This window comes from Sinohyriopsis cumingii, chromosome 11, assembly GCF_028554795.1.
Source record: "Sinohyriopsis cumingii isolate HCF-2022 chromosome 11, ASM2855479v2, whole genome shotgun sequence".
Lineage (NCBI taxonomy): Eukaryota > Metazoa > Mollusca > Bivalvia > Unionida > Unionidae > Sinohyriopsis > Sinohyriopsis cumingii.
In genome coordinates, this window is record NC_142971.1 from 97,521,849 (window position 1) to 97,548,281 (window position 26,433).

General features: G+C 34.7%; 1 protein-coding gene across 2 annotated transcripts in view; it reads right to left on the minus strand.

Moving 5' to 3' along the window:
- LOC149789080 (protein DENND6A-like) overlaps positions 1-26,433 on the minus strand; it is a 108,633-nt gene that overhangs the window by 64,242 nt on the left and 17,958 nt on the right. For both annotated transcript variants that reach the window (XM_089975264.1, XM_089975262.1), the window contains exons 2-7: positions 23,809-23,847; positions 23,350-23,392; positions 21,041-21,150; positions 19,701-19,781; positions 14,999-15,104; positions 9,724-9,803 (exon numbers count right to left, since the gene is read on the minus strand). In XM_089975264.1, coding sequence (XP_089831390.1) covers positions 9,724-9,803; positions 14,999-15,104; positions 19,701-19,781; positions 21,041-21,150; positions 23,350-23,392; positions 23,809-23,847 — 459 coding nt within the window. The remainder of the gene's footprint in view (positions 1-9,723; positions 9,804-14,998; positions 15,105-19,700; positions 19,782-21,040; positions 21,151-23,349; positions 23,393-23,808; positions 23,848-26,433) is intronic.

Genomic DNA, 26,433 nt, shown 5'->3' on the forward strand with positions numbered 1-26,433 from the left:
GTGCTGTAAATGTATATAGAATCATAATGTGTGATGTGCTGTACATGTTTATAGAATCATAATGTGTGATGTGCAGTACATGTACATGTATACAGAATCATAATGTGTGATGTGCTGTAAATGTATATAGAATTATAATGTGATGTGCTGTACATGTATATAGAATCATAATGTGTGATGTGCTGTACATGAGAAGTCCATCAATATGAGTATGGATCATGTGTAAAAAAATTCATATATCGTTCACATCCCATTAAAAAACACAAATAACACAAATATTAAAAATATCCAGTCCTCATTGGATCTATATCTCATTGTAAACAAATATGGGTCACTTAGAAATTCACTACAGTATTCATTGTTGCCAGTAGCACCTGCCTGTATAGTTGTTTACATGCTAAATGCACTCAAACTGGTCTACATTTTGGTCAGCTAGAGACAGCTATATCTTGCTGAGGCTACCACGGGGATGAGGCTATTCATGAGAAATGAAAAAATGTGAACAAATTTTAAAAAGTTTATCAACCATCTTTGCAACATGTCCCACATTTAATTAACCTGACAGAAAGATATCTATAGTTTCAAAAGATTAAAAAGTTAAATTCATGTTTTATGCTGCAGTTTGTAGCAATTGTAAACATACACTTTTTTCCCTGCAAAAAGGAAACTTTCATGGCACAATAAAGTATTCCAATCGCTTTGGAAAATGCAACAATTGATCAGATTCCATTGCTTTTATTTCAGCTTGGTGCTGACTTACTTTGATTAATGGTGATTTGTTTTTACTGAAGAAAGTAGTCAGCTTGCTTTGATTAAGGGTGCAGGTGTTATTGAAGTCACTGCTAAATGCCAATCTTGGAGGACCAAACAAATGCTGGTTTGTTATTGAAGCAGTAACATCAACTAATTGTAGAACATTGACTGAGACTTTTAAAAAATTCTTTTGCTTAGATTTTATACAGAACTGATACTTTAAAAGCATTCAGTTTTCTTATAAGTTTCAGCAAAAAAAATATTTTCTTTCTGTGTACATTTTAAAAAAAAGTCATATGTATAAAATATACATTAAGCAAATTCGCAACGTACTCTTATTAATTTGGTTACAAAGAAAACCCCAAAAACATGACATGAACCACTTCCCACCACCGAGTTGAACTTTAAAATTAACAGTGTCAGTTTTTTAAAAGCCCAATTCATGACAAATTATTACACTGATTATTCTATATATAGTAGCAAGATTAATGCAGCTTGACTGTCATTAAGTAAATAATATTTATCTTTACTGGAGTAAAACTTGATTCTGCAAAAAATGCCCAAACAGAAAAGTGAAAATAATTGTACATACAAAACAAATCTTAACTGCAAATCAGTGTTCAATGTTCAGTCAATAACTAGTTTATTTTGATTAAGGTATTAGCAGTTCTTGCAAGGTCCATGTCACCAATACAAGTGACTTTGAGAACTGACATAACAGTGATGTTATGGTGTGTTGCATGGTTTTGTTTTTAACAACCAAGTCAGCAAAATTTCACCATTTGCCACCAATACAAGTGGCTTTGAGAACTGACATAATAGCGATGTTATGGTCTGTTGCATGTTTGTTTTTTTTAAAGTCAGCTACATTCAACATTTTCCAAAAAAGTAATGATACTAATATTACTTGTTTTTATTATTTTTAAGTTTGATAACAGTTGAGAGAGCAACATATTTAAGAAAACTTTTAAACAAATTTTCCTTTACTTTTAATTTCTGTTGGCATTTTTTAAATCAGCTGCATGCTTTACCATTGGTTCAGGAGTTGGACAAATACTTTGCCAAACCATTTGTTCAGAAGAGCTTAAAATGAAATAATGATGTGATAAATGTAATAACCCTTAAAGTAGAAAAAGAACTTTGTACAAGGTCTGGTTGAAAAGCACTAAAGCAACACATATTTAAAAGAAACACAGAAAATAAATTAAATGTCAACATGACTACCACCAACATTAGAATAATACTGCAAAAGTTGAAATATGCTGAAATCATCCAGAGTATTTTCCCTTATATAACAAAACCAAAACAATATGCCTATATATAAGATCACACGGCTACTGATCCTCATGACAAGTCGATGGTCAGTCTTGTGAACCGTGATTAGAGTCTTCTACCCTGAGGCATCATCAAAGACCAACAAAATTAGACATATGCCAAAATAACTGACTTAATAATAAACTATTAAACATGTTAGCAAACTTCTTATTCATTTTTATTTTATTATTTTCAGAAAACACAGTATACATAGTTTTTTCAGTACATACCTGAAGATGAGATGGTATATGCATTTTTATATCAACTGAGTGCATGTGCTTGTTGATATTTCATTTTCAGTTCTTTAGTTCACGATGTTATGAATTCTTTTTGAGAATGTATTATTATGGATATATGTAGGTACAAACATAATTTTACGACATACTGCAATTTACATGTGAATAAACCTACCATCAATGAAAACCCCATTAGGCAATATAAATAATTCTTTCAACCTCTACTTTTACATGAGAGAACATGATAAAACAAGATTCCAATTCTATGAGGCAAAATTAATTTGAGGAAAAAGTAAGTTTATTTCTATGTTTGATCTTTTAATTTCTAACGAATTAAGACATCTATGACAGTTTTGACAAATCCAACAGACCAAATCTGGCAACAACATTTTTTGTTCATGTCATGTGTGCAGTACAAAAAAAGCTTTGTTATGGTCTTTGAAATTGAATGTCATGTCATGAATAGAAAAACACTAAACTCATCTCCGATACCAGATGCTAAATTTGGTTTAGTCCATAATTATGTTTTCTTAATGACCCCCCCCCCCCGACAAGCTAATCAACCCTCATCATTCAATGTATACATCCAATATATCCACAAACTTGGTTTGAGAAAAAGCAATTTTTCTTAGTAAATAGGGTAAGTATTTTTTTTGTAAATTATATTTTTCCAAGAATATATACTATAACACATTAACATTAGGAATATAAGCCTGCTACCTCCTAAATCCACCCCTACTGAAACATATTTGTCATTTCTGTCTATAGCATAAAAGAGCAATAACTCTTGCCCATTACCCTCTCTTCAACCACTAGGTGTCGCTAGTTATTAAGTTGAGCAAAATATCAATGAGGATACTCACATAGTGGGATTGATGGAAGGGTCTTTAAGTAATGTGACTGGCTATGTTTTCTTGGAAAATTTCGATGTATTAGAAAAATTAGCTTTCTCCATTAAATAGTTTTTTTTTATCATAGTAATGTTAGAAGAATTTTTAATATGAGAAGGAAATTCTGAGCATCCTACCTGTAGCACAGTTGCCCTTCTAAGGAAGAGAGACTGGAATAAGTGCTCTCCTATTTAAAGCAAAACAGCCTATGATTTTGAGATCCGTGACTGTTCTATCAGGCTAAGAGGATGATTATTGAAATCTTCTTACTGTCAAAATTCACCAATAAATCTAGTGAAGCAAAGTGGTTGTGTGGTTTAATTGGTTTGGTGGTCATCTAGTTCATAGTCATGGGACCTAGCAGATGCAGGTTTTGTCTCTGCGGCATTAAATATCCTGAAATAAAAACTTGAGAATGCTGACTCTGCATTCCAGCCAACAGATTCTATGATGTCTCAGATTAATTACTGTCATTCACTTCAAAACGTATGGTCTAAAATCTGTTTTTCTCTCGTAGGCTATACTGCCAAGACAGGCATGAAGAAGATGACAATCTAGGCATGGTTGGAGTACCTGTGACATCAGTTGTTTGAGAAGATTCAGCTTTGCCAGGACCTTCCTGGGAATACCTATTGCTAGATCATTTGCCCAGGAGTCACCATTGGAGAGAAACTGTTAGAATTAGCTTGCATTTCTGATGCCTTAACTGCTGAATAACTCTCGGTACAAAGACTGTGGGAGGGTAGACCAATGTTCACAATCTGTCCAAAAAAGATTTGATGATTACCTCATTTCAATAAGTTTGATGTCAAGAGGCAGCTCCACTGGACCCATGTGCCACTGACCATATCAAAGCCCAGTAACAGGTCATTTCCAGGGGAATTTCTGTTGTGAGTGAACCATGGATATGCCACTAACACACGAATGATTGAACCTTGGTTGTAATCCTGACCTTTGATCAAGTGAAACAGACATGGGATGCCACCAAGCCAACAGGGTCATTTGCAAAGACGCTCATAAAGAGACAGCCCAGCAAGATAAAATCTGCTGAAAAAAATTGCATATTCCAAGTTACAAGAATTATCTCACTAAAATCCTGATACCATTGGAAATGGACTGACTAGAACATAAGGTGGACAAGATTACAGTGACTGAGAAATTCCATATCCAGGTGGACAAAACAGTGGGATGGGTTCCCAGTACATAAAAAACCTAGATGATTCAAAAGAGATATAAGATCATAACTGCCTTTGAAAAGTAAAGAACTTATCAGATGTTTCTGTAGGATGTCATTGCTGAAGATGAAGTAATCCATGATTTTGGTAAAGACTTAGAGGCTGACACCAAATGGAAGAATTTTAAACTGGTAAATTTTATTTTAGTAACCAAAACAAAAAGAAATTTTTGTGATGCCTAGTGTATGGGGAAATGAAAGTATGCACTGATCAAATATAGACTGATGGCATACTCATACCTTCTGATGGAGAGATGACATGAACTCACCTTCTGTATCTTGAACTTTGGTGAAAAAATGTCGCGGTTTGAGGTGGCTGTGACTTGCCATTGGCCTTTTAAATAAGAAAAAGCCTTAAATAAAACAAAAAGAGTCTGGTTTTTGTACAATCTCTTCTCTTCTACCTCATCTCCTACTGGAGAATATAAACTAATCAATTTGTGTTGTTGCCTCCCTTGGATAGTTTCTATGCAGGTCAGAAAAACATTGATGAGGCTATGTCTAACACTGAAGGCATGGTGATAACATTCCAAAGCAACTTCAATGTGGAGTGGAACACATTATTATCTACTCTGAGGAAGAGAGGGGCCAATATGTGAACATCACTAAATTCTTGTCCAAAGCTGGGAGGTCGTTATGGAATGCATAAGAGTGCATCTTGAATAAGTGCGAGGAAAACAACACTGGTACTTGGCTTTCAGCAAAAATGCCACAGCATTTCCAAATTATAAATTCACGCAGACAGCAATAATTAATCTCTCTGATCTTTCCTGATGGAAAGCAGACAAAAGGTCGTGGTTTCTTCATCAATGATATCTACCAATACTCGGCATTTTTAATCATGCATGTTCAAAGGGCATTCAGAAACCAGCAACAGCTGGTATATCTCTTTGATGATAGCCTTAACTAAGTCTGCTAAACAGTTGGATCTGAGTAAGGGAGGATTGTCTTCACACTCAATGTTTGTAGAATCCTATTGAGACAGGCCAAACCCAGTGTCACAGATGATGCAATAATATCATCTCTGTACAACTCAAGCTATGTACATCAATCCTGCCAGCTTCACAGGCATAATTTGTTGGACTGGCTTGGGTGACTCATTTGCTGGAAGACTGGCCATGTGGAAGGTGGTCCAGCTGGCTATGTACCAACTCTAACATGATTATGGTTGGATGGATGGATTTCTCATGAATGCCCGCCAAAACAGGCAAAAGTAGCTGTATGCCTGGTGAGATGGACAGACCTATCACTAAGATCCCCACAATTCTATGTGGTATGGTAGACAAACCAATCTATCATTAAGATCACTGTAATTGTAGAGAGATGAAGCCATAGGCCTGATAAGATGAATGGATCTTATAGCAAGATTCCCAGATTGAAATAGCTGGACTGGCTCGACGGTCAGCTGGATAGACAGCTCAACTACCTGGATGGTTGTGGATAGCTCTGGTTGGCAGTACAGCATGGATGGATCTCTTAGATCCACTAAGAAAATTCCAAATACCCTGACTTACATTTCCGAAGGCCATGACTGGGCATTCTGGGAATTTGTGCCTCCTGGGCTGCCTAGAAATGGGGTTACTCTACCCCACTGTATCATAATTACCTCTTGGAATAAAAGTAGAATTATGGGACAAAAATTATTTGGAATTTAATAACTGCGTCATGGTCTAAATCTTTTCTTTGCTTTTGGTCAACTTCTGCAAAATCACAGTCCACACACTCTCGGACCATATGTGAAACACACTGCATAGTACTAAGTATATTTTGTGCATGCATTAGGCATGACTCATGCATGTCTTCCCTGACTCGGACCTGCATTTATCACACTTTGTCATCACTAAAAGAACAAATATCAAAACAAAAAAATGTACAAATTAACGATACATGTTAATAAATTGACAACACATTACTGAATGACTGAACAATAGGCAGTGTGTACAAAAATGTAAATAATGATAATGAGGACTTTGTATACAGCCAAATCTTTAGAAGCTCTAAGCGCTTTACAACATTAGACAACACCTATAAGATAAAAAGCATATAATATTATTAAAAACAAACACCACGAAATTAGAAAAACATTAAAAAATAAAAAACATGCTGAGAATATTTCAGGTAGGAAACATTATTAGGTCTTTAAGTTTGTTCTTGCAGTCAAAATAAGTGAGCTTTGAGAGCCCTCTTGAATGTGATCACTGTGTCTTTGTGTCTAAGTTCAGTGGGCAATTCACTCCACATTGCTGGGCCCTGGTATGCAAAAGAACACTGTCCATATGACTTTGTTTTCATAGTGGGAATAATGAGTATACGATTGTCAGAAGAGGAGCGTAAGTATCTTGCTGGTGTGTACACATGGGTGAGGTCGGATAGATATGTTGGACGCGAGTCCGACAGTGAAACGTAGCACAGAAAATAAATTTTGTGTTTGATTCTGGATTGAATGGATAGCCAGTGTAGGGTACAGAGTAGTGGGGAGGTGTGCTCTGATCGTGGTACTCTAAGTATGATCCGAACAGTTTTGTTTTGAACTTTTTGAAGTTTCTGGAGTAGATATTGAGATGAACCAGACAGAATTGAGTTACAATAGTCCAGTCTTGAAAGTACTAATGAACACACAAGTGTTTTAGTGGCATCAACTGAAAGATATTTGCGTACTGAGCTGATGTGTCTCAGCTCAAGATATGCAGCCTTGCATATGTTCATGACATGTTGGTGCAATGTGAGAGTACTGTCCAGAGTAACACCTATGTTTCATACTGATTGTGTTTATTTAATGTTGGCGTACAATTGGTGAGACATTGGATAATGATCTATGACACTTGATAGCGACTGAGTGTACAGAATGAAGAGAACAGGTCCAAGAACAGACCCCTGTGGAACACCACAACATAGATCAACTGGGCTGGAGTGTATTCCATTTGCAGATACAATTTGTGTCCTGTTGACCAAGTAGGACTTGAACCACAGTAAGGCTGTATCATGAATGCCAAATACATGCTGGAGATGGTGAAGTAATATATCATGGTCTATTGTGTCAAATGCTGCAGACAAATCAAGGAGGGTGAGGACTGTAATCTTTCCGCTATTCAACGCAGAGAGAATATTATTAACTACTTTTAGAAGAGTAGTTTCAGTACTGTGGCAAGGGCGATATGCAGATTGTACATTGCTAAAAAGACTGTTTGAATTTAGATGAGATAACAAGGTGGGATATAACAGCCTTTTCTAAAATGTTTGATATGAATGGGAGATTAGAAACTGGGCGGTAGCTCTTTACATCGTTATGGTCTTGTGTTGGTTTCTTCAGCAGAGGCTTTACAATGGTAGTTTTGAAAAATGATGGGACTTCCCCAGATGAGAGAGAGGTATTAATAACATCAGTTAGTGAAGGCAATACTGGATCTAAGCACTCAAGCAGCAGTGATGTTGGAATTTGATCAAGTTCACATGACTTTGGTACACTCTTCATCACGATTGTACGTACGAAATCCATAGAGACAGGTTCAAATGCTGCTAATGGTTGCCGCTCAAATCACAATGATAACATGTTGTACCATGTGGTCTAAGTCTGAGAAAGTGACAAATTCATGAAAATATTAGAGAAAAACAAAACAATCGATAATAATATATACCACCATTAGGGCTGTTCCATTAAAACATACATGGAATCCTGGGAAGGCAGTTTTTAAAAATATATATCAGGGTACTTTGATTTCACAGAATTAATATTAAGGTGATAAGCAAATTCTAAACTGCATCTGTTGGTGAGTATCCCACACAAATGAATCAAAATTCTTGAATGGATGGCTAAAATACACACTGATATTGGCAAGGATTTATGGAGATCTTTCTTACAATGTTGCCTGTACAATAGTGAAGCTTAAAAAAAACTCACCTGGTGGTGGTAAAGGAAGGTAATGGCAAAAAACTACTTCATGTATACAATATTTTTGTTTTCAGTAGTGCTGAATCTGGATGGTGGTAGGCTTATATCCCTAATGGTAATGTGATCAGGGAAATTGTATTTGAAAGAGAAACCCATTTATTCATGTTTGTGTTAGAAATCAAAGAAAAAATAGACCCTCACCTCTCCACTCCACCCCCCAAGTCAATACATTTGACCTTGAAACCAATATCAGACTGCTTGCTAATTTCTTGTTTAAAAACAACAAAATACAAGTCTGGTTAAAATTCATCTGCCTATGTACAAGTTGCTGTGTTCTTAAGTTGAATGAAGTACAATAAAGCAAGAAGTGACCTTTGATGTGGCCATGTTGGATTTCAGATTGGCACCATTTTCATTTAGGTTCCATTACAAGTCAAAGAAAGTCTTTAAGTGAATATGACCATCCATTCTCAGATTAGCAATAACAAGATTGTGAAAACATGGTAGCCATAACAACTGTCAGATTGGCATCATTTTTGTTTAGAATTATGTCATAAGAAGCCTTTCACTGAAAACCAGATGTGAACTAAGATTCATGACTTTCATGAGCAGTTTATGAGGATTGCTAATAAAAAAACATCTCATAAGGGATGACAGATGGACAACAGACAATAAGGAATGACAGATTGACAACAGACAATAATAACTCCTAAGGGATGACAGATGGACAACAGACAATAATAACTAACAACTTATAAGGGATGACAGATGGAAAACAGACAATAATAACCAACAACTACTAAGTGAAGACAGATGGACAACAGACAATAATAACTCCTAAGGGATGACAGATGGACAACAGACAATAATAACTAACAACTTCTAAGGGATGACAGATGGACAACATACAATAATAACTCCTAAGGGATGACAGATGGACAACAGACAATAATAACTCCTAAGGGATGACAGATGGACAATAGATAATAATAACTCCTAAGGGATGACAGATGGACAACAGGCAATAATAACTAACAACTTCTAAGGGATGACAGATGAACAACAGACAATAATAACTCCTAAGGGATGACAGATGGACAACAGACAAACACGCCAAAGGAAAGACAGATGGACAACAGATACAGGTCCACTGTTTAAGTTCATCGGATAAATGACAATAGAGCTAAAACAGATTGTAGTTTATTTCTGATACTATAAATGCCAAATAATTTCATGATTCACATATTTACACAAGATATATCTGATCATAGAGAATGACATTATTTACTGTGTTATTTAGATGTATAAAAAGTTATTTATTCATTGTTTGATGTGCTGTATATTTTTTTTGCAGTAACATGGACTGTATTTGCATGTGAAGTCAACATACATTTTAATGTGACTTACCTGTATAACTTCTCCAAATATGGGCAAACTGAGGGTCTCCCCTGGTATAGGCGGTGGCCACTGATCTATGTCATGACAGGCTGTAGACAGATACAATAAACATTCGTCAGGTTAGCAGATACATACTAAAGCACTTTTTCTCAAATATCTGTTGAAAATATTAATTGACGTCTCAGAAAAAGATATAAATTGCTTGATCAAAATCTACATATGAATGCCTCATAATGCACTTCAATATAACACAAAATCTTACCCAACTTGTTCAGATATAATTAACTAAAATATGGTTTATTCCACCCCAACCAACTTCTAACTACATCAGGGATCGTCCTGGGCTTCGCCAATGTCGCAAATTGCGATTTTTTTCCTTATTGGCGACAAAAATATCCCACCTGGTGATTTTTTTGGCGACATACTTTTTGGTTATTTAATTTGTACATACAATCATGGATTTGGACTGAATAAATTTAAAGCCAGAACGAAAGGAAGCCACTAACTTGACTAAGCAATGCATTGGAATCAATCTGTTACACAAATGATCCTTTGTTCTTATTGACAACCCTATCTTTACAGTGCATTGTTACATCATAATCTGCTTATGCTGACATCTGGGCTGAGTACTGTATGCTGCGATACAGTCAATCATGCTACAGCACTATACCTACAACTGACCGACTTCTGAAGACGCGAATAAAACAGATACAATTAATTGTATGGCTAATCCTTCTGTTTTTTTTTTATACATATACCAATACAATAGTTTTGCTGAACCTTCATAGAAAACTGATAACCTTTGAAGTACTGACTACTGTGTATAAATACAAAGCAAATGGAAAAAATCTCAAATCACAATTACATCTGTCGCCAGTGCAGCATTTTACTCATTGATCTTTTCCTTTTGCCATCAGTCCTGTGTTACGACTGCAGAGACTTAAACTCCGCAACAAGAAATAGAAAAAAAAAAAAAAAAGTTTTGCATAATTAATAATAATTATTTATTTCTCAAAATACAGGAGTGAAAGAATCCCTAAATTGGGTGTGAATTTACGCTTATATATACGGTCCAATATTGCCAGGTGTTGACTCGTGTAAGTTTCATTCGTGGGAATGGAGATCCTATTTTTCTTGTCGAGAAAATTTATACAGCATTCAGTGATCATTCTTGGGATTTAGGAAGCAATTCGCTACAAGCTTTGTAAAGCTAGCCATAAAGGGGGGGGCTGCTGAGAGACTACTGGTGTCACCTGCCAGCACTGAGGACTGTGAACGTGGATTCAGTAAGATGAACCTCATAAAAACTGACATCAGAAATAAGCTCTGCATCTCATCTCTCGAGAATTTAATGAGAATCAGCATGTACAGATGTGAAAAATTAGACTTTGAAACTGCATTCAACAAGTGGGCAGCCCTAAAATCGCGACGGATCTTCATGTAACACTTTGTAACATTTTGTTAATGCTTGTTGTAATTAAAGTATTAACTAATCCATCTTTTGTAATTTTCATTGCCTGTTACATTAATAGACTAAATTAACACTTGGAAAAATGTACACTACTTTTTTTGGCGACACTTTTTGAAAATTGGCGACAAAATATTGAGGTTGGTGATTTTTTTGGCGACAGCTTTTTAAAAGCCAGGACCATCCCTGCTACATACATTCATCAAATATTCTTGCATTGCTATGCCTTGGTATATAATTCATAACAGTTTGAAACATCCTAGATATACTGTGGTTCTGTATATAACACATTCATTGAATTTTCACTGAATCCAACTGTAAAGCAATTCAGCACATGATGTGATCATCAGTTATGGAAGCCAACTAGATATTTCCCTATAATGGGCAAGTATAAATTCCAAGTTTGGTGTAATTTCATTTAATTGTTCAAAAGAAGGATGTGTGATAAGCATATAGATGATTGGACAAGTGGATCAGATGAAGGAAAGCATTACAATATCCTTAATACATCCTGCAATAACTCATTTATTAAAGATTCTCTACTATCCAAACTGTCAAAAACATTGCTGTCTTCCATTAAGCTGTGTTTCTTCTCATCATGGAAGCTCCTTTTCAGCCCAGAAAAACTTAATGTCTGTCAATTTGTGGTATTTTTACTTGCACACTTTTACATATGACTGCAATATTAGGCATGCAAACATTGCATGATTAGGTATGGCTAATGCACTCTGAGGATGCAAATATTTTTAGCACCACATCAACTTTGTATCTTTATCTGTTGAAAGAGTAATTAGAACAATTTAAAGTGTTTTCATTTTTTGAAAAATATTTTTTTTTCAATTTAAATTACATGACCATTTATGTCTGCAATTATATTTCAATCTTTGACATTCAGGTTGCAACCACAATTACATGGAAATTGTAGAACCGAGTGAAATTCATTAAGTCGGTAGCACGATCACAAGCAAATTATTACTCTGTGGATGTTGATTTTGTTGTTGTTGTTCTAGGGTTTAATGCCATTTTTCAGCACAAGATAGGTTATACATGGCAGCCAGTATAACTGGTGGAGGAAGAACCCTGGAAAACCCAGGGAAGAACCACCGACCCACGAGAAGCTTCTGGCAGGTTTTCCCACATACCCACGCTAGCCGAGCCTTGGACTCGAACCCACTCAGACAGAGGTGAGATGGCAGTGATCCGGAACAGTGAGCACTTTAGACCACTCAGGGACCCTGTGCAGGTTGACACGTACAGGTAAACAAATTTATATCTTAGTTCATCCTACAAAAGTATGCAGATTGGGCAACTGCCTCAATACTGTCACATGTATTTGACAGGAACCTATTTTCATTGCTAATTAATTTTGCACAACCAAGCCAAGAAATTTGTTAACATTTTCATAAAAATTCAGTGCCTATTTCTATTTATTATATTAATTTGCCAAAATGACATTCTAGACCATCTAAATTTAGACCTTGTTACATTCAAATTTCTCTTTATTTCTCTTTTCCCTATTTTGGCAGGGGAGAGAAGTCACTTTACCCTAAAATGTTAGTCCTATATATATAAAATGGACTTGTAAAAATAACTGCATTATATCAATTAAAATATAGAAAATTGCCTTAATGATAATGAATTTACATTTAATGTATAGAAGCTATGAATACCTTTTTCAGTTAGGGAAAGAAACATGAATGCAGCCATTATTTCTCATACTGGGACCACAATATACCAAACAATATACAGGAAATTAATTAACGACACATAATCTGGAACCCTTCGAAAAATAGAAGAAAAAGACCCACCTAAAAATCAAACCACTTTTAAAGTAGACCTAGTTTGAATATACACCGTGTAAGTTATGCAACATTTTCCTTTCAATTATAATTGGTTTAACTGATATTTTGTAAGCAAATGTACACATATAAAAAGAACAAGAATTGTGACATCATAACAGATATGCAAATGTTATGAACTGTATGACCTGTGAAGCTCAGATGTAAAATGATGTGTAAATTAAGAGCAAACAAGACAATTTTTCATCAAGTCAAAATTAATGTTTATATGCCCTCATCAACAGTAAGCAAACATTTTAATAACTAATATAAGCTCTAGCTTATTTTTTAATTTTTCAGATACTGTAAATTCACTACATTTTTTTAAAGACAGTGGTCCCCCTCTTTAATACCCGACCCCCAGCCACCCGCTTATATGGGCACAATCCCATGGCACTTATGAATTTGCGCTCAAAAGTTTCTCTCAATGATGGATACTCCATTAAAGCAGCCAGCTTATTAGTGCAAAACCTGTCAAATTTAGCCCATGCAAGAAGCCACATAATGGAGTTAAAGATAAAAATCTCATGAATAGCCACTGATTTCTAAATTCAACACACTGACATTTGTTCCAAGACAAAATGTCTTTAATTAATACAAACAGGCATGCAATCCAATTATTCTTATCACTGCATATTCATTTGATGTCAGCATCTGTCACTTTGATCATTACTGGCTATTATTACCACTGATAATTATCAAAATGACAAAGTCAAATGCTCAGAAGCACATTCCTGTTCAACTCAAGTCAGAAGAATTCAGATCGCTAGAAAGGAAAAATGTTATGTTAGCCATTGTTTCTTATATTATGAAATGTACCTGAAAGGGTACCAGACTAAAACCAGTCAATGACAAGCTGACTTCCTTTGCAAACAGTGAAAATCTCATTCAATAACTCAAATTACCAATGAAGGAATAAGTTGTTACCAAAAATGTCATTAGACATTCTCAGTTTAGAAAGAAAAGTTGAAGTAATTTGACCAAACAAAAAGTCATTTGATCACTACTGAGATATTTGATGTTAGAAACATTCCAAGAAAGATTATCAATATATATTCTACTGCAGCGGGAAAATGGAATGGACAGACAGTGGCAATTACACATTCTACTGCAGCGGGAAAATGGAATGGACAGACAGTGGCAATTACACATTCTACTGCAGTGGGAAAATGGAATGGGCAGACAGTGGCAATTACACATTCTACTGCAGTGGGAAAATGGAATGGACAGACAGTTGCAATTACACATTCTACTGCAGTGGGAAAATGGAATGGGCAGACAGTGATAGTTACACATTCTACTGCAGTGGGAAAATGGAATGGACAGACAGTAGCAATTACACATTCTACTGCAGTGGGAAAATGGAATGGACAGACAGTTGCAATTACACATTCTACTGCAGTGGGAAAATGGAATGGGCAGACAGTGATAGTTACACATTCTACTGCAGTGGGAAAATGGAATGGACAGACAGTAACAATTACACATTCTACTGCAGTGGGAAAATGGTTATAGTTACAGCCTGATGTTTGTCAACTGATTTTATTCACAAGTTGGTTTTGACCGATGATAATTTATAATTATTTTAAATAACATTACTGTAAGTTTTATCAAAATGATTCCATAACATTTCTGTAATTTTTAAATGAAACTATTTAAAAATTGGCTACGTTTTCAGACTTTTGGTATGGTCATTACTCAAATATGTGTGATCCCCTCTGGAAAGGCCACCTTCATGCTGCAGAAGGATTGGCCTTATTTAAGAGGGGGACACTATTAATTTCCATCAATTTCATGGCTGCTACAAACCATAAACTAAAAGACTCTGTGAACAAAGATATTTTTTGTGGATACAATAGGGCTTCTTCCCAATCCATGAATTTAAGTACTGATGAAAAGGACACTTAAAAAAATCTCACAAAAATTTACACCAACAAAAATAAAAAAACTGAAAGTATGTGAAAAGTATTCAACCTACCTGCTTCCAGACTTGGTTCTCCATTCTCAAAGTATTCTGGTGCAATAATACTGACTAGCTGACTGAACAGGGAGATAAAAGGCAACTTGGATACGAGCAACACTGACTGAAATGTATCAAAACAACATCTTAAATGATTTGTCCTTCTAGTCTTTGCTCAGTCCAGTTGAAAATTTAAGGTCATGTACCACTGATGTGTGTGTGTGTGCATGTGTGATATGGATTTTTTTTACGTAGCTTTAACAATTTTTCAGTCATATTGCTACGATGTCTGCATTGTGACAGTTTATAGTGATGTCTAGCACTGGGGCATCAATAATTCAGTCAATTACATTATTCACAAATTCAAAAGCAGGCCACTCATGTATTTCAGGTGATTATATCATTTGCCAACTCTATAATTAGGCCACTCATGTAATTAATCAATATCAGTTTTAAACCAGAGAACTTTACTTTCATTTTCTTCAAAATCAAATTTAGATTTATATTTATTTTAAGTTGTTACTGAAATGGCATCACTACAGATCATCGTAAAAACAAGCCATAATTTAAGTTACCATGTAGACACAACCCTAACTGCATTTATGAATTCAATAGTCCATACATTTAAGAGTAAAAAGAATATAACTGACAATGCTAAATCTAATAGATGCAATGTGACTTTAAAGACGGATGCAAAGATACAGGATCATAAAGAGTAAAAAATAAATTACTCCTTCAATTATTATTCTCTTACACAAGGACTTGGGTGTGTCTTTATCTTGCAATGTGTCTTACACAAGGACTTGGGTGTGTCTTTATCTTGCAATGTGTCTTACACAAGGACTTGGGTGTGTCTTTATCTTGCAATGTGTCTTACACAAGGACTTGGGTGTGTCTTTATCTTGCAATGTGTCTTACACAAGGACTTGGGTGTGTCTTTATCTTGCAATGTGTCTTACAGAAGGACATGGGCATGTCATTGTCTTCCAATGTGTCTTCAGAGCTGAGCAAATTTTTTTAACCACTAGTACAGGACAAGTGGTTTCAGAAAATTCACTAGTCCCACCTTTCTCTTCACTAGTCCCACCTTACTTTTCACTGGTCTCAAAATGGTAATCACTTGCCGAGATATGATGAGACATATGTACTTAACCATAGAAAAAAACAAACGAAATAATATACAACATAATTATTTCTTAAAAGAATTTAATTTTTAAAAACATTGGTTGTTATACATTTGGCTTCTTCAGGTTCATCTATACATGCTTTAGGTCATGGATTTGAAAATATGACCATGTATATGTCTGCCACCTTCTGAGTCATATATTCAAGACAGGGATAACAAGCACACTCAGTATCCATCTTACGTTTTATTCCTCCATTTTCAAACAAATTTACCTTCTCTGAATCGCCGTTATTACCTTCCTTGCGAAAATAATTTAGCAAACTCATTTTATCCGCAGAGTAACTATCCGCTTGCTTGACAACTACTTCTAAAGTGATCGTAAGATCAATTTTCTCTTTTAAATACGAACTGAAACAGCTCATTAATTAGCATAATTGTTTCGCTTCAAACACGATATCACACGTGAAGTTAATCATCTGTATAATCAATAATAAATTAAAGAATCATTACTGTCATTTAATCAGTTCATAAAGAAAACCAACTCTTATGTCGGTAAAGTACCTTTCATTAATTTAATTACACTGACTCGCTGGATTAAAATCATAGTGAGCTGCTGGTTATGATCTAGATTGAGTAAACTCATTGCAACAAAACCGCTTACAACACTGCTAATTGATCATATTGGCTTTCTTTTGTTTGACGAGTTTTGATTTGCTGATAATTTGGTCGCTTAGCCCAATATGCAGTCAAGTGGTAACAGGATGTAAATGTACACATGAAGAGGAGTAGAATCAAGTATTCAGTACGCCCGGAGGGCATGATTGGCCAAATAAAGGTAGATATAGTGATTAAAGCTCGAAAATAAGGACTAGCCAGACGTTTTTAAAAACCACTTGTCCAGGACTAGTGACTTGGAAAATTTTACTTGCCCGACTTCAAAAATGACTAGTCCGGGACGTCGGGCTATGGGATTTGCTCGGCCCTGGTCTTACACAAGGACATGGACATGTCTTTGTCTTGTAATGTGCAAAGAAAAGTGACATATGCTTAACTGTCTGCATCTTATAAAAACAAAAGTTCTAAGACTATTTAAAAAAGTGCATCCATAATAATGATGTGAAGTTGCTTGAAAGAAAAAAGATTGAACATATGATATTATGTTGAATTTACTATATACATATACACAGAGTTGTCCCCTGGATCTCTACCAGGCACTGGAGACATGACCATAATTTGTAATTTGGATGCTTATTGTGTATTAAAAACAAATTTCCTGAGGTTTCTAAAGCTCATAAGAGCATCTTTTATCCAGTATTTAAAAGCCACTATCCCAGGATGCTTTGTGTCGGTTGAAATCTGTTCAAATATTTTTTTATTATACATAAAACTGTACAAGTTTTTTCTACTTTTACAAATGGTTGCTGTACTGGATGGCAGAAAAGCTTCATCTGTATAACTCTAAAAAACAGTCAAGTTTGGACTGTTTCTGTCAAATCTGAGTAACAGCAGTCATATTTGATGTCAGACTGGCATCAACTACATAAACCTGAAGAACTTCCATGCCAGAACACCTTTTATAAAATTTGGTAAAATTCTAACAGCAACTTTTGAAACGAATTCATTTCAAGGATTTTAAGTTTTTTGTAATAGTGGCCATACCCGACAGTGAATTGTTTCTGATTTGTAAATATTTTAAAATCCTTATTACCAGAATGCTTTTTGTCAAATTTGGTCAATATCTGATGATCAATTTTGGACAAGTCACTTAAAGTTTTGTTAAAAGTTCGAAGCAGTAGGTCACTTGGCATCATTTGTATAAACTTTGAAACAATTTATTCAAGGATGCTGTCAAATTTGGTAAAAACTGGTTGAGCAGTGTTCGAGAATTAGTCATTTTCAGGATAATACTGTCAGTAATGGTAGTCGGTACCTGACAACAGTTTGGCATCGTAAGAACAAAACCAAAAGCTACCTAGGCTTATGACAAATTTAGCCAAATTTTGATAAATGATTTTGAGAAGTCCTTTAATGGTTTTTCTATTGCTAGTTTTGGTGCCTATACCTGACAGTGGATCATCATCATTAATACAAATCTGAAATATGAATCTTTTGTTAGTGAAAACTGAATGTTAATACAAACATCTGATCAGAAAAAATAGCATTAAAATGTTTCAAGATGGCTGCCATTTTGGCCAAGTAGGTCAGATTGACATATTTTTTATTTAGAACCATTCAGATATCATATGAAGCAATTCAGTGAAAACCAACATCTAAATATTATCATCCATTCTAGAAAAGCGGAAATAGCTACATTTTCAAGATGGCCAAGCTGAGTGTCATATCAGCGCTATTTTTATTTTAGGAACATCAACATAAGAATTTTGTTCATAGAAATGCCATGTCAATATGACCATCCATTCAGCTGATTAGTGAGAACCAGATTTTTAGATGGCTGTTATGGCATCCAAAATGGATATCCCTCGTGTGGCACCATTTTCATTTTGGACCAACTAGACAGCAAAGTTTCATAATTTCATTACTTTCCTCCATGTGTTTTAAAACGAGCGCAGTCAAACAACTTCTAATGGATAATGGACCATTGCACAAGTTCATCTGGTCTTTGACCAGTCAAACAAACTGAAAATCTCATCAGATCATGGATGTGTGGATACAAATATGCAAACCAAATGCTTGCTAAATGTTTTTACACAACCATGCTAACTTGCTTCTGTAGATCACATCAAGTGTGCAATATGGGCCACAGTGTTTTGACAGTCATATCTTGTCAATACAGATAAGTTTCATCACCCTACTAGACAAAACATGCCCTAAAACTTAATAAAACTTAAAATTATGTTTCAGAAAATTAAGTCCCATTTTATGAACTATGAAAATCCTTTATAAAGTTTGTCAAAAGAAAAAGAGAGAGAGAGCATTAAAAATGAACGATATCATGAAATGAAGTGGACACAGCACACACAAATTGGCCCAAAACTTCAAACTGGTGTAATATCAGTGCCAATGCTGACTGATGTTGATACCTGAGCAACTCCATAACCCTGTTACTACCTAGGCTGTCAATACACATGTGCCACAGACTGCAATGAAATGATTCTATACAAACAAGCAAAACTTGAAAGCAGTGTAGTATATATTACATTCAACATAAATTTGAACCATTTTATTTTTTGTACATAACTGCTATTGACAAAATGTCTAAAAGAAAAATCTGATCATTTGACTGAATAATTATTCTTCACTGAAGAATTTTTCACATGTTTTAAAATCCTGAGGGAATTAATTCAATGCCAGATAAGTGAATCTGTGTGATCAACTGTAGCTGACCTTACCCAACCTCTAAATCTATGTCTATCTTTGTATCCATAACTTACCTAAATTTGATCAGTTATCAAAAATCAGTGTTGCCTACATTGATACCAGAGGCTATATATTACTGAATAATTCACATTCTTCTTCTTCTTCTAGTAATAATATAATAATAATAATGCTTTATTTATAGAAGGTGACTCATTAGTCAAGGACTAAAAGCTGGCCTACAAAGGCAAGCCATTTACATTCATGTTATATACATACTTTCTGAAAGTATCCTCTTCTAATGGACCTGTCTTTGGTTTGCCGGAAGAAGACAAAGCCATAATAATATGCATTATCACTCTGTAAAAGAAACAACATGTCAGGAGAAAAGGGGAACACATCTATAACATACTTTCCTTGTTATAATGCAAATTCAGATACTGTATGATATGGCAGTATCTTGGGTCCAAGTTTTCCCCTAACACTACTCATCACACATGTCAAGCTGACAGAAAAGATAAAAACAAGTTAGTTAAGTTTTAGAAACCTACAGATTATAGCTCATAACTGATGTTAATATACAGCCCTTTTTTCCATTGAGCTTGGAGTTATCTAAAACCTGATTCATTCAGTATAAACTGGTAGGTAGTAAATTTATTCTGACTGGTATATTGTTTACTGCACCCCTCATTCATAAATAAATTTATCAAATATTAATCAGTCTAATTATACCACCATTTGGTACATAACATGGTCAACAGTTAAGGATGCCAAGTACCATGTTATATCTGAGCTCCCCTTTTATAAGTATATGTATGTGTGTAGCTAATGTACAGACATGCAAAAATGACATAATTGTCAAATATCTGCATGTAGACCCAAAGTTCTTTTTGAAAAAAACAGACTGCTTCAGTAGATCAGAAAGCAAAAATAGGTGGAATGAAGCTGATCAAAATTGATAAACTAATAGCTGATTATGCCAGTATTGCCTGAAAGTAAACACTTCTGATATATAGAATCCAATACAGGCAGAGAGAAAGAAACAATGAACGGGAAAGGAGTTAAAATGTTCCACTTATTTCAACTCTAATGATATTCATCTTTATTATGAAATATCTCTTATTCCAAAGTAATAACTTGTAAGTCATGTACAAACACATGAAATCACTTTAAATTTGTCCATTCTTGTATATCTAACTTAAGCATAAATAGTTGAATCAGCAGCTATGACTTCTTAACGTTATCAACACAAGGGTTTCACACAGTCTTGGCTTTGTTAGTGTTACTAATCGATTTATTGGCTTCTAAAAATACTTCATCATTTAAGTTGAATCTGCTGCAGCTGCTATAAAAGAATAGAGAAATACCAGTCCTGGAGAGAAGACAAAATATAAAAGAATAGAGAAATACCAGTCCTGGAGAGAAGACTAAATATAAAAGAATAGAGAAATACCAGTCCTGGAGAGAAGACTAAATATAAAAGAATAGAGAAATACCAGTCCTGGAGAGAAGACTAAATATAAAAGAATAGAGAAATATCAGTCCTGGAGAGAAGACAAAATATAAAAGAACAGAGAAATACCAGTCCTGGAGAGAGGACTAAATCTGATACAATGTACCTGTAACTGTACAGGGTAGTCTCTGTTGAACTGTAGCTGTGATCTGACAATCTGTCTCCATCCAGGACACTGACGAATCCGAAAATGAAACTGGGTATCACCCATACAACCTGCCAACCGGGATTTTAAAGATAACATATAGTATGTTATGGGTTAAGTTTGTTACATATATTTTCTTTATACGCATACAGAATGTGTTTTGTTCGAGTCAGTTTCGCTTTTGCATTACCCTAATTAATACACTGCAACATCATGTAAAGATGTTAATTCTATTTTCACTAAATAATTCTTGGAGTCTCCTACAAATTCATTACATTTTGCATTAATGTACACAGTTATTCCAATTACATCCTTCTGAGTATAAAGCTAGCTATATGTTTACCAATATATATATATATATATATATATATATATATATATATATATATATATATATATATATATATACATACATGTATTATTCATAATGATACAATGTGTCATAAACATAGATTGAATTGTTTTCAAGTGTCATGGTATATCTTTATTGAGGGGCCCCGAGTGGCCGAGTGGTCTAAAGCGCTCTTCGTTACAGATCACTGCCATCTCACCTCTGTCTGCGGCAGTTCGAGTCTAAGATTCAGCCAATGTGGGCATGTGAGAAAGCCTGCCAGTAGCTTCTCGTGGGTCGGTGGTTCTTTCTGGGGTTTTCCGGGTTCTTCCTCCACCATTAATACTGGCCGCCATGTATAGCCTATCGTGCTGAAAAATGGCGTTAAACCCCACAACAACAACAACAACAACAACATCTTTATTGAAATTATAAAAGGGGAGATTTTCTGCTGATTTTCTGCTTTGTAGCATGTTGGATTGAGAGTATAATAATTGTACATTTTTTCATTATGATAAATATAACCTTGATCCAGATTTCTTATAAAACTTTCATCAAAATCTGTTAATCAATGACAAAGATCAACATGTCTCCAATAATCTAACGAATATTATGTCATGCTAAATAATGGCACATGATATTAAGTGTTGTTATTTAAGTGCAAGCTTTTCTAAGATCTTTTTTTGTCCTATCAGAGTGTCATTTTTAAATCATTTCAATAATCTAGGACCAACTATAATATTCTTAGTCTGAAAATTAGACCTTTATGTCTGATGCTGTCAAAGACCATGTACCAGTGTATGACTCCTGAATAAATGCAGGCTTTGATTCCACCTCCTCCAAGTCTATAAGTAATCAACAATGCTGTGACAGATCTAACTTCCAGGACTAAATGATATCAAAATTCATTTCCACCCAAGTCTATTACCGAATGGAATGATTTCCCTTTGGAAAATAAGAGCAACCTTTCACTGCATTCCTCTCAGTTAAACAGGAATCTAAACAATACCCAATGTTACAAATTTTACATTCAAGATTTCAACAAGTCTGTAACTCACTAAACAATGACTTATTCAGAAATCATTCATTAACTGATCATTGTGTATTCATGCAGTGAACTAGAAATAGCAACAAATTTGCTTTTAGGCTGTACCAAAATAGATTGCTAAATGGAACTGCAGAATAGGCACACTGTCCCAACTACATACATATCATTGTTGCCATTGGGCAATCCCTGGTAATTGCTTTTGGCAAATGAAGAATATTTAACCCAATTCCAAAAATTCTAAGAGAAACTAAATGATCAGTCTAGTATTTTATGTCTTCATACTTTCTAGGGAAGATGTGGTGGAAATGTTTATCTAGCCCACATTCTATTTGTATGTAGCACCACCTTTCTGTCAAGATTTGTTAGTTCTGTACTATCACAATGCTTTTGCATTATTGTCTTCTGGCATTTCATAGGCTTGTATACAATTCTGTATTTTATCTGTTTATAATATTTGCTTTCCCATCCCAGGCAGATGGTCTAGGTGAAGATTACTGTGAATGACAAGAAAGCTTTAAACATATGTTGGATAAGCTTACACTTGTTACTCACTTATAATTTGAGTAAAACAGCAAACAACAAAGATCCCGATCTGCTAAAACATATTGCACTGTTGATTAGGGTCTATGTTGTTTATTCTACTGATTACTCCTAATTAATTGCATTCATGTCATAAGTGGTATATATGGTACTGATGTTATGTTTTATATACTTTCTGTGATGTCTAAAATAACTTTTAAATAAAGAACACTAGACTTTAATGTAACATTTTACTTGTTATCTATTGTGATAAAAAATGAACCAGGTCCAGCATCATCTTATGTTACCTACCATAACTGAAAACAACAAAATATAACCATTTAAAATCCATACAATGAAAATGCTATTTACCTGAGTTTGAGTCTGGGAATGACAGGTAACAGATATTCATTTTCTGAAATGAAGTCAAATATTTAAGGCCAAATCCAGTGCATCAAAAGTCTGTTTCCAGTGCCATTCCTTATTACACATTTAATAAAAGAATTTTGTCTGTAAGTAAACAATTACTGATAACAATTTCATCCAACATAAGCAATTTGAAGGTTGCTGCAATAAATGGATATACATATATTTCTTTCTTTTTCTGAAATTTCAGTAGCAGGTAAATGTCTTTTTTCAAAATTCTCCCATTTTAATAAAACAGTGAATTACATATCTAAGTTCTGATCTTTGAAGATATTTAAATGTAACTAACATAAGTACATGTATATTAAATAGTGTGCCATCAAAGTACATGTATATTAAATAGTGTGCCATCAAAGTACATGTATATTAAATAGTGTGCCATCAAAACTATCATTAACAACTTACCTCTTTTTCTGTTAAATGAATGTGACCAGGATAAATCAGCTGAAAAATGAAAATTATAGTAGAAGACACTACCTGTAAAATGTATTTTCATTTATAATAAGTAAATGCATTTTTTTAGGATGTGACCAGGTTCATAATGTTGCCTTAAAATAATGTAACCAATCTGTGGTTCACATGAAACCACAATTTGCTATCTACATGTTGGAGAAAATTAAAATTAGTACAGAATGCCAACCTAAGAATGACAGAAAACATTGACCTTCTTGGTCCTATAATTATAATATCATAAAAATCATGTCTGAGGATTAACAGACTATACCGATGTGTGTGTGTATATATATATATATATATATATATATATATATATATATATATATATATATATATATATATATATCTGTAGTAAATGATAAATGTTTGGATTAATATAAAATGAAATAAGTGTATTAGTACAGTCATAGGGCCAAACAAATTGCCCTTTATGGGCAGGTATAATTTATATATAGGTGTTCTTTATGTCAAGGTGTCCTCCACACATGCTGCCTTTATGTATATGTACTTATTATGGATAGATGTCACTTACTTGCATCATGTGTACTTTAAATGTCTTCCATTACTTCTGAATACTCCTAAGTATATATGGTCCTTAATGGAGTGAGACCTTCACTTAAGCTAGAAAATGGGTTCTTAAATATCTATTATGAACAGGTTTCTTACACAAAGGTGTCAATCAAGACAAATTTTACCATCTAACAGAAAGGGTGTGACAACTTTTGAAGATACATAACCATCTGCAAATAAATGAAATGCTTTCCCTGCTGCTATTATATTGTATTTCTCTCCAGAGACCAGTCAAAATTTGACACATTGTAGTTGCTGGGCTTAATATAGACAAAGATATCTTAAGTAAATATTTGGGTGGGCTTATAATCAAGTCACAGCTCGAATTTAACACAAATTTCTCTGTATCCAGAAGGACTAGAATATTGAGAAATTTACTAGTCTTGTCCACAAAACAATGTCACACTTTATATTGAGATTAACAACAATTTTATTTCGTAAATAGCGTTATCATATGAAGTACAGGAGTATAAATCCTGCTTTAGATCATCAATCAGTCAGTTCACATTTCTTGTTTCTCAAGTAATCTGGATCCAATTCCAGAAAGGGATCTAGGTGTCCTTTCTCATCCTCCACTAGCACTTCAGGGTCCATATGGGGTTTGTTCTGGTTCCCTTACCTGTCTCCCTAAAACACTGCAGCGCAGTGTTATCACCTTCAGGATACCTGCTAGGAACGATGATTTAATCTCTACTCCATTGCAAATTCTTATATATTCAATTTTGTCCTCCTGAATTGAACTGTCAGTACAACCGTTGCACACTACTGCAAGAAACCTTGCTTCATTCACACTTTTGACAAATTTCCGCCTTTCACTTTCGGCCATGTAGTGAGTAAATGTAACAACCTGTTTATCATTCCTGTAAGTCTCTTGAATACCTACTCCTTTCATCTCATCCAGCTGAAACATCCAGATAAAATCAGCAAAGGGTCTTCTGTTCTTTATGATAGCACGTGTTGTTGTTGTGGGATTTAAGAACCCAGGGTAAACCCTGGGAAGAACCACCGACCCACGAGAAGCTACTGGCAAGCTTTCTCAAATACCCACATTGGCTGAATCCTAGACTTGAACTCACGCAGACATAGGTGAGATGGCAGTGATCTGTAATGTAGAGCACTTTAGACCATTTGGCCACTCTGTGCCCCACAATAGCATGTGCATTTCTAAACTAATTAACGTGCCAGTCAAACACATTCCGATTTAAACTTTCCAAGATCTTACCAGCGGTCGATTCTTCTGGTGGTATCTACACAGCTGCTTTTCTCTCTGAAGTCCTTTTGTGTTGCCCACAGCTTTTCATGTATGTTTACTAATGCAATTTTAAAGTTTGAACAGCCCGCAACAAAAATGGATGTTTTCTGTGTTTGTTTTTGTGAATTTTGTACACTAGTTACACCGCATAACGTTCTTTTCCTCATCATAATTCTGCCATTCCCTGTCTTTTGTGCATGTCTTCTGAAATGTTCAATTATACTCTTCCCTATCATAAGAATTATTCCTGTCTTTTATGTCATTTTCATTCAACTTTTGCTTGTTCTTTGGTGGCTGAATACCTTTTATAAAACACCACATTTTGCCTGTCTTATAAGGAGGGATCTGTGTGTCACATTGAAATACAAGATCATCAAAAATAAGTTAAAATATGCAGTTTCCCTTTTGTGACTGTTGGAGCGTTTGGCTAGTGAGCCGCAAACAAACCCACCAAAAATACTTAAACAAAAATGCAAAATTAATTCTTTGAATAGATTTTGCCATGTTCTTTTGTGTAGTATATCGCTCTGTAGTTTGTTACTGTGGTCGAGTGAATAAAGTATGAGACCACATCATTTTTCCTTTAATTCATTATCAGATTAATTTGGATCAATTACCAAACTTCTTTTGTTAATGACGGGACCGTAACTGGCACTGTCAAGTGAAATGCACAAAATCGGATGGCTTCTTGTTACAGAAATGCCACCTTTCCGAGGCAGAAATTGACTTCATCCTCTCACGCTACCAATAAC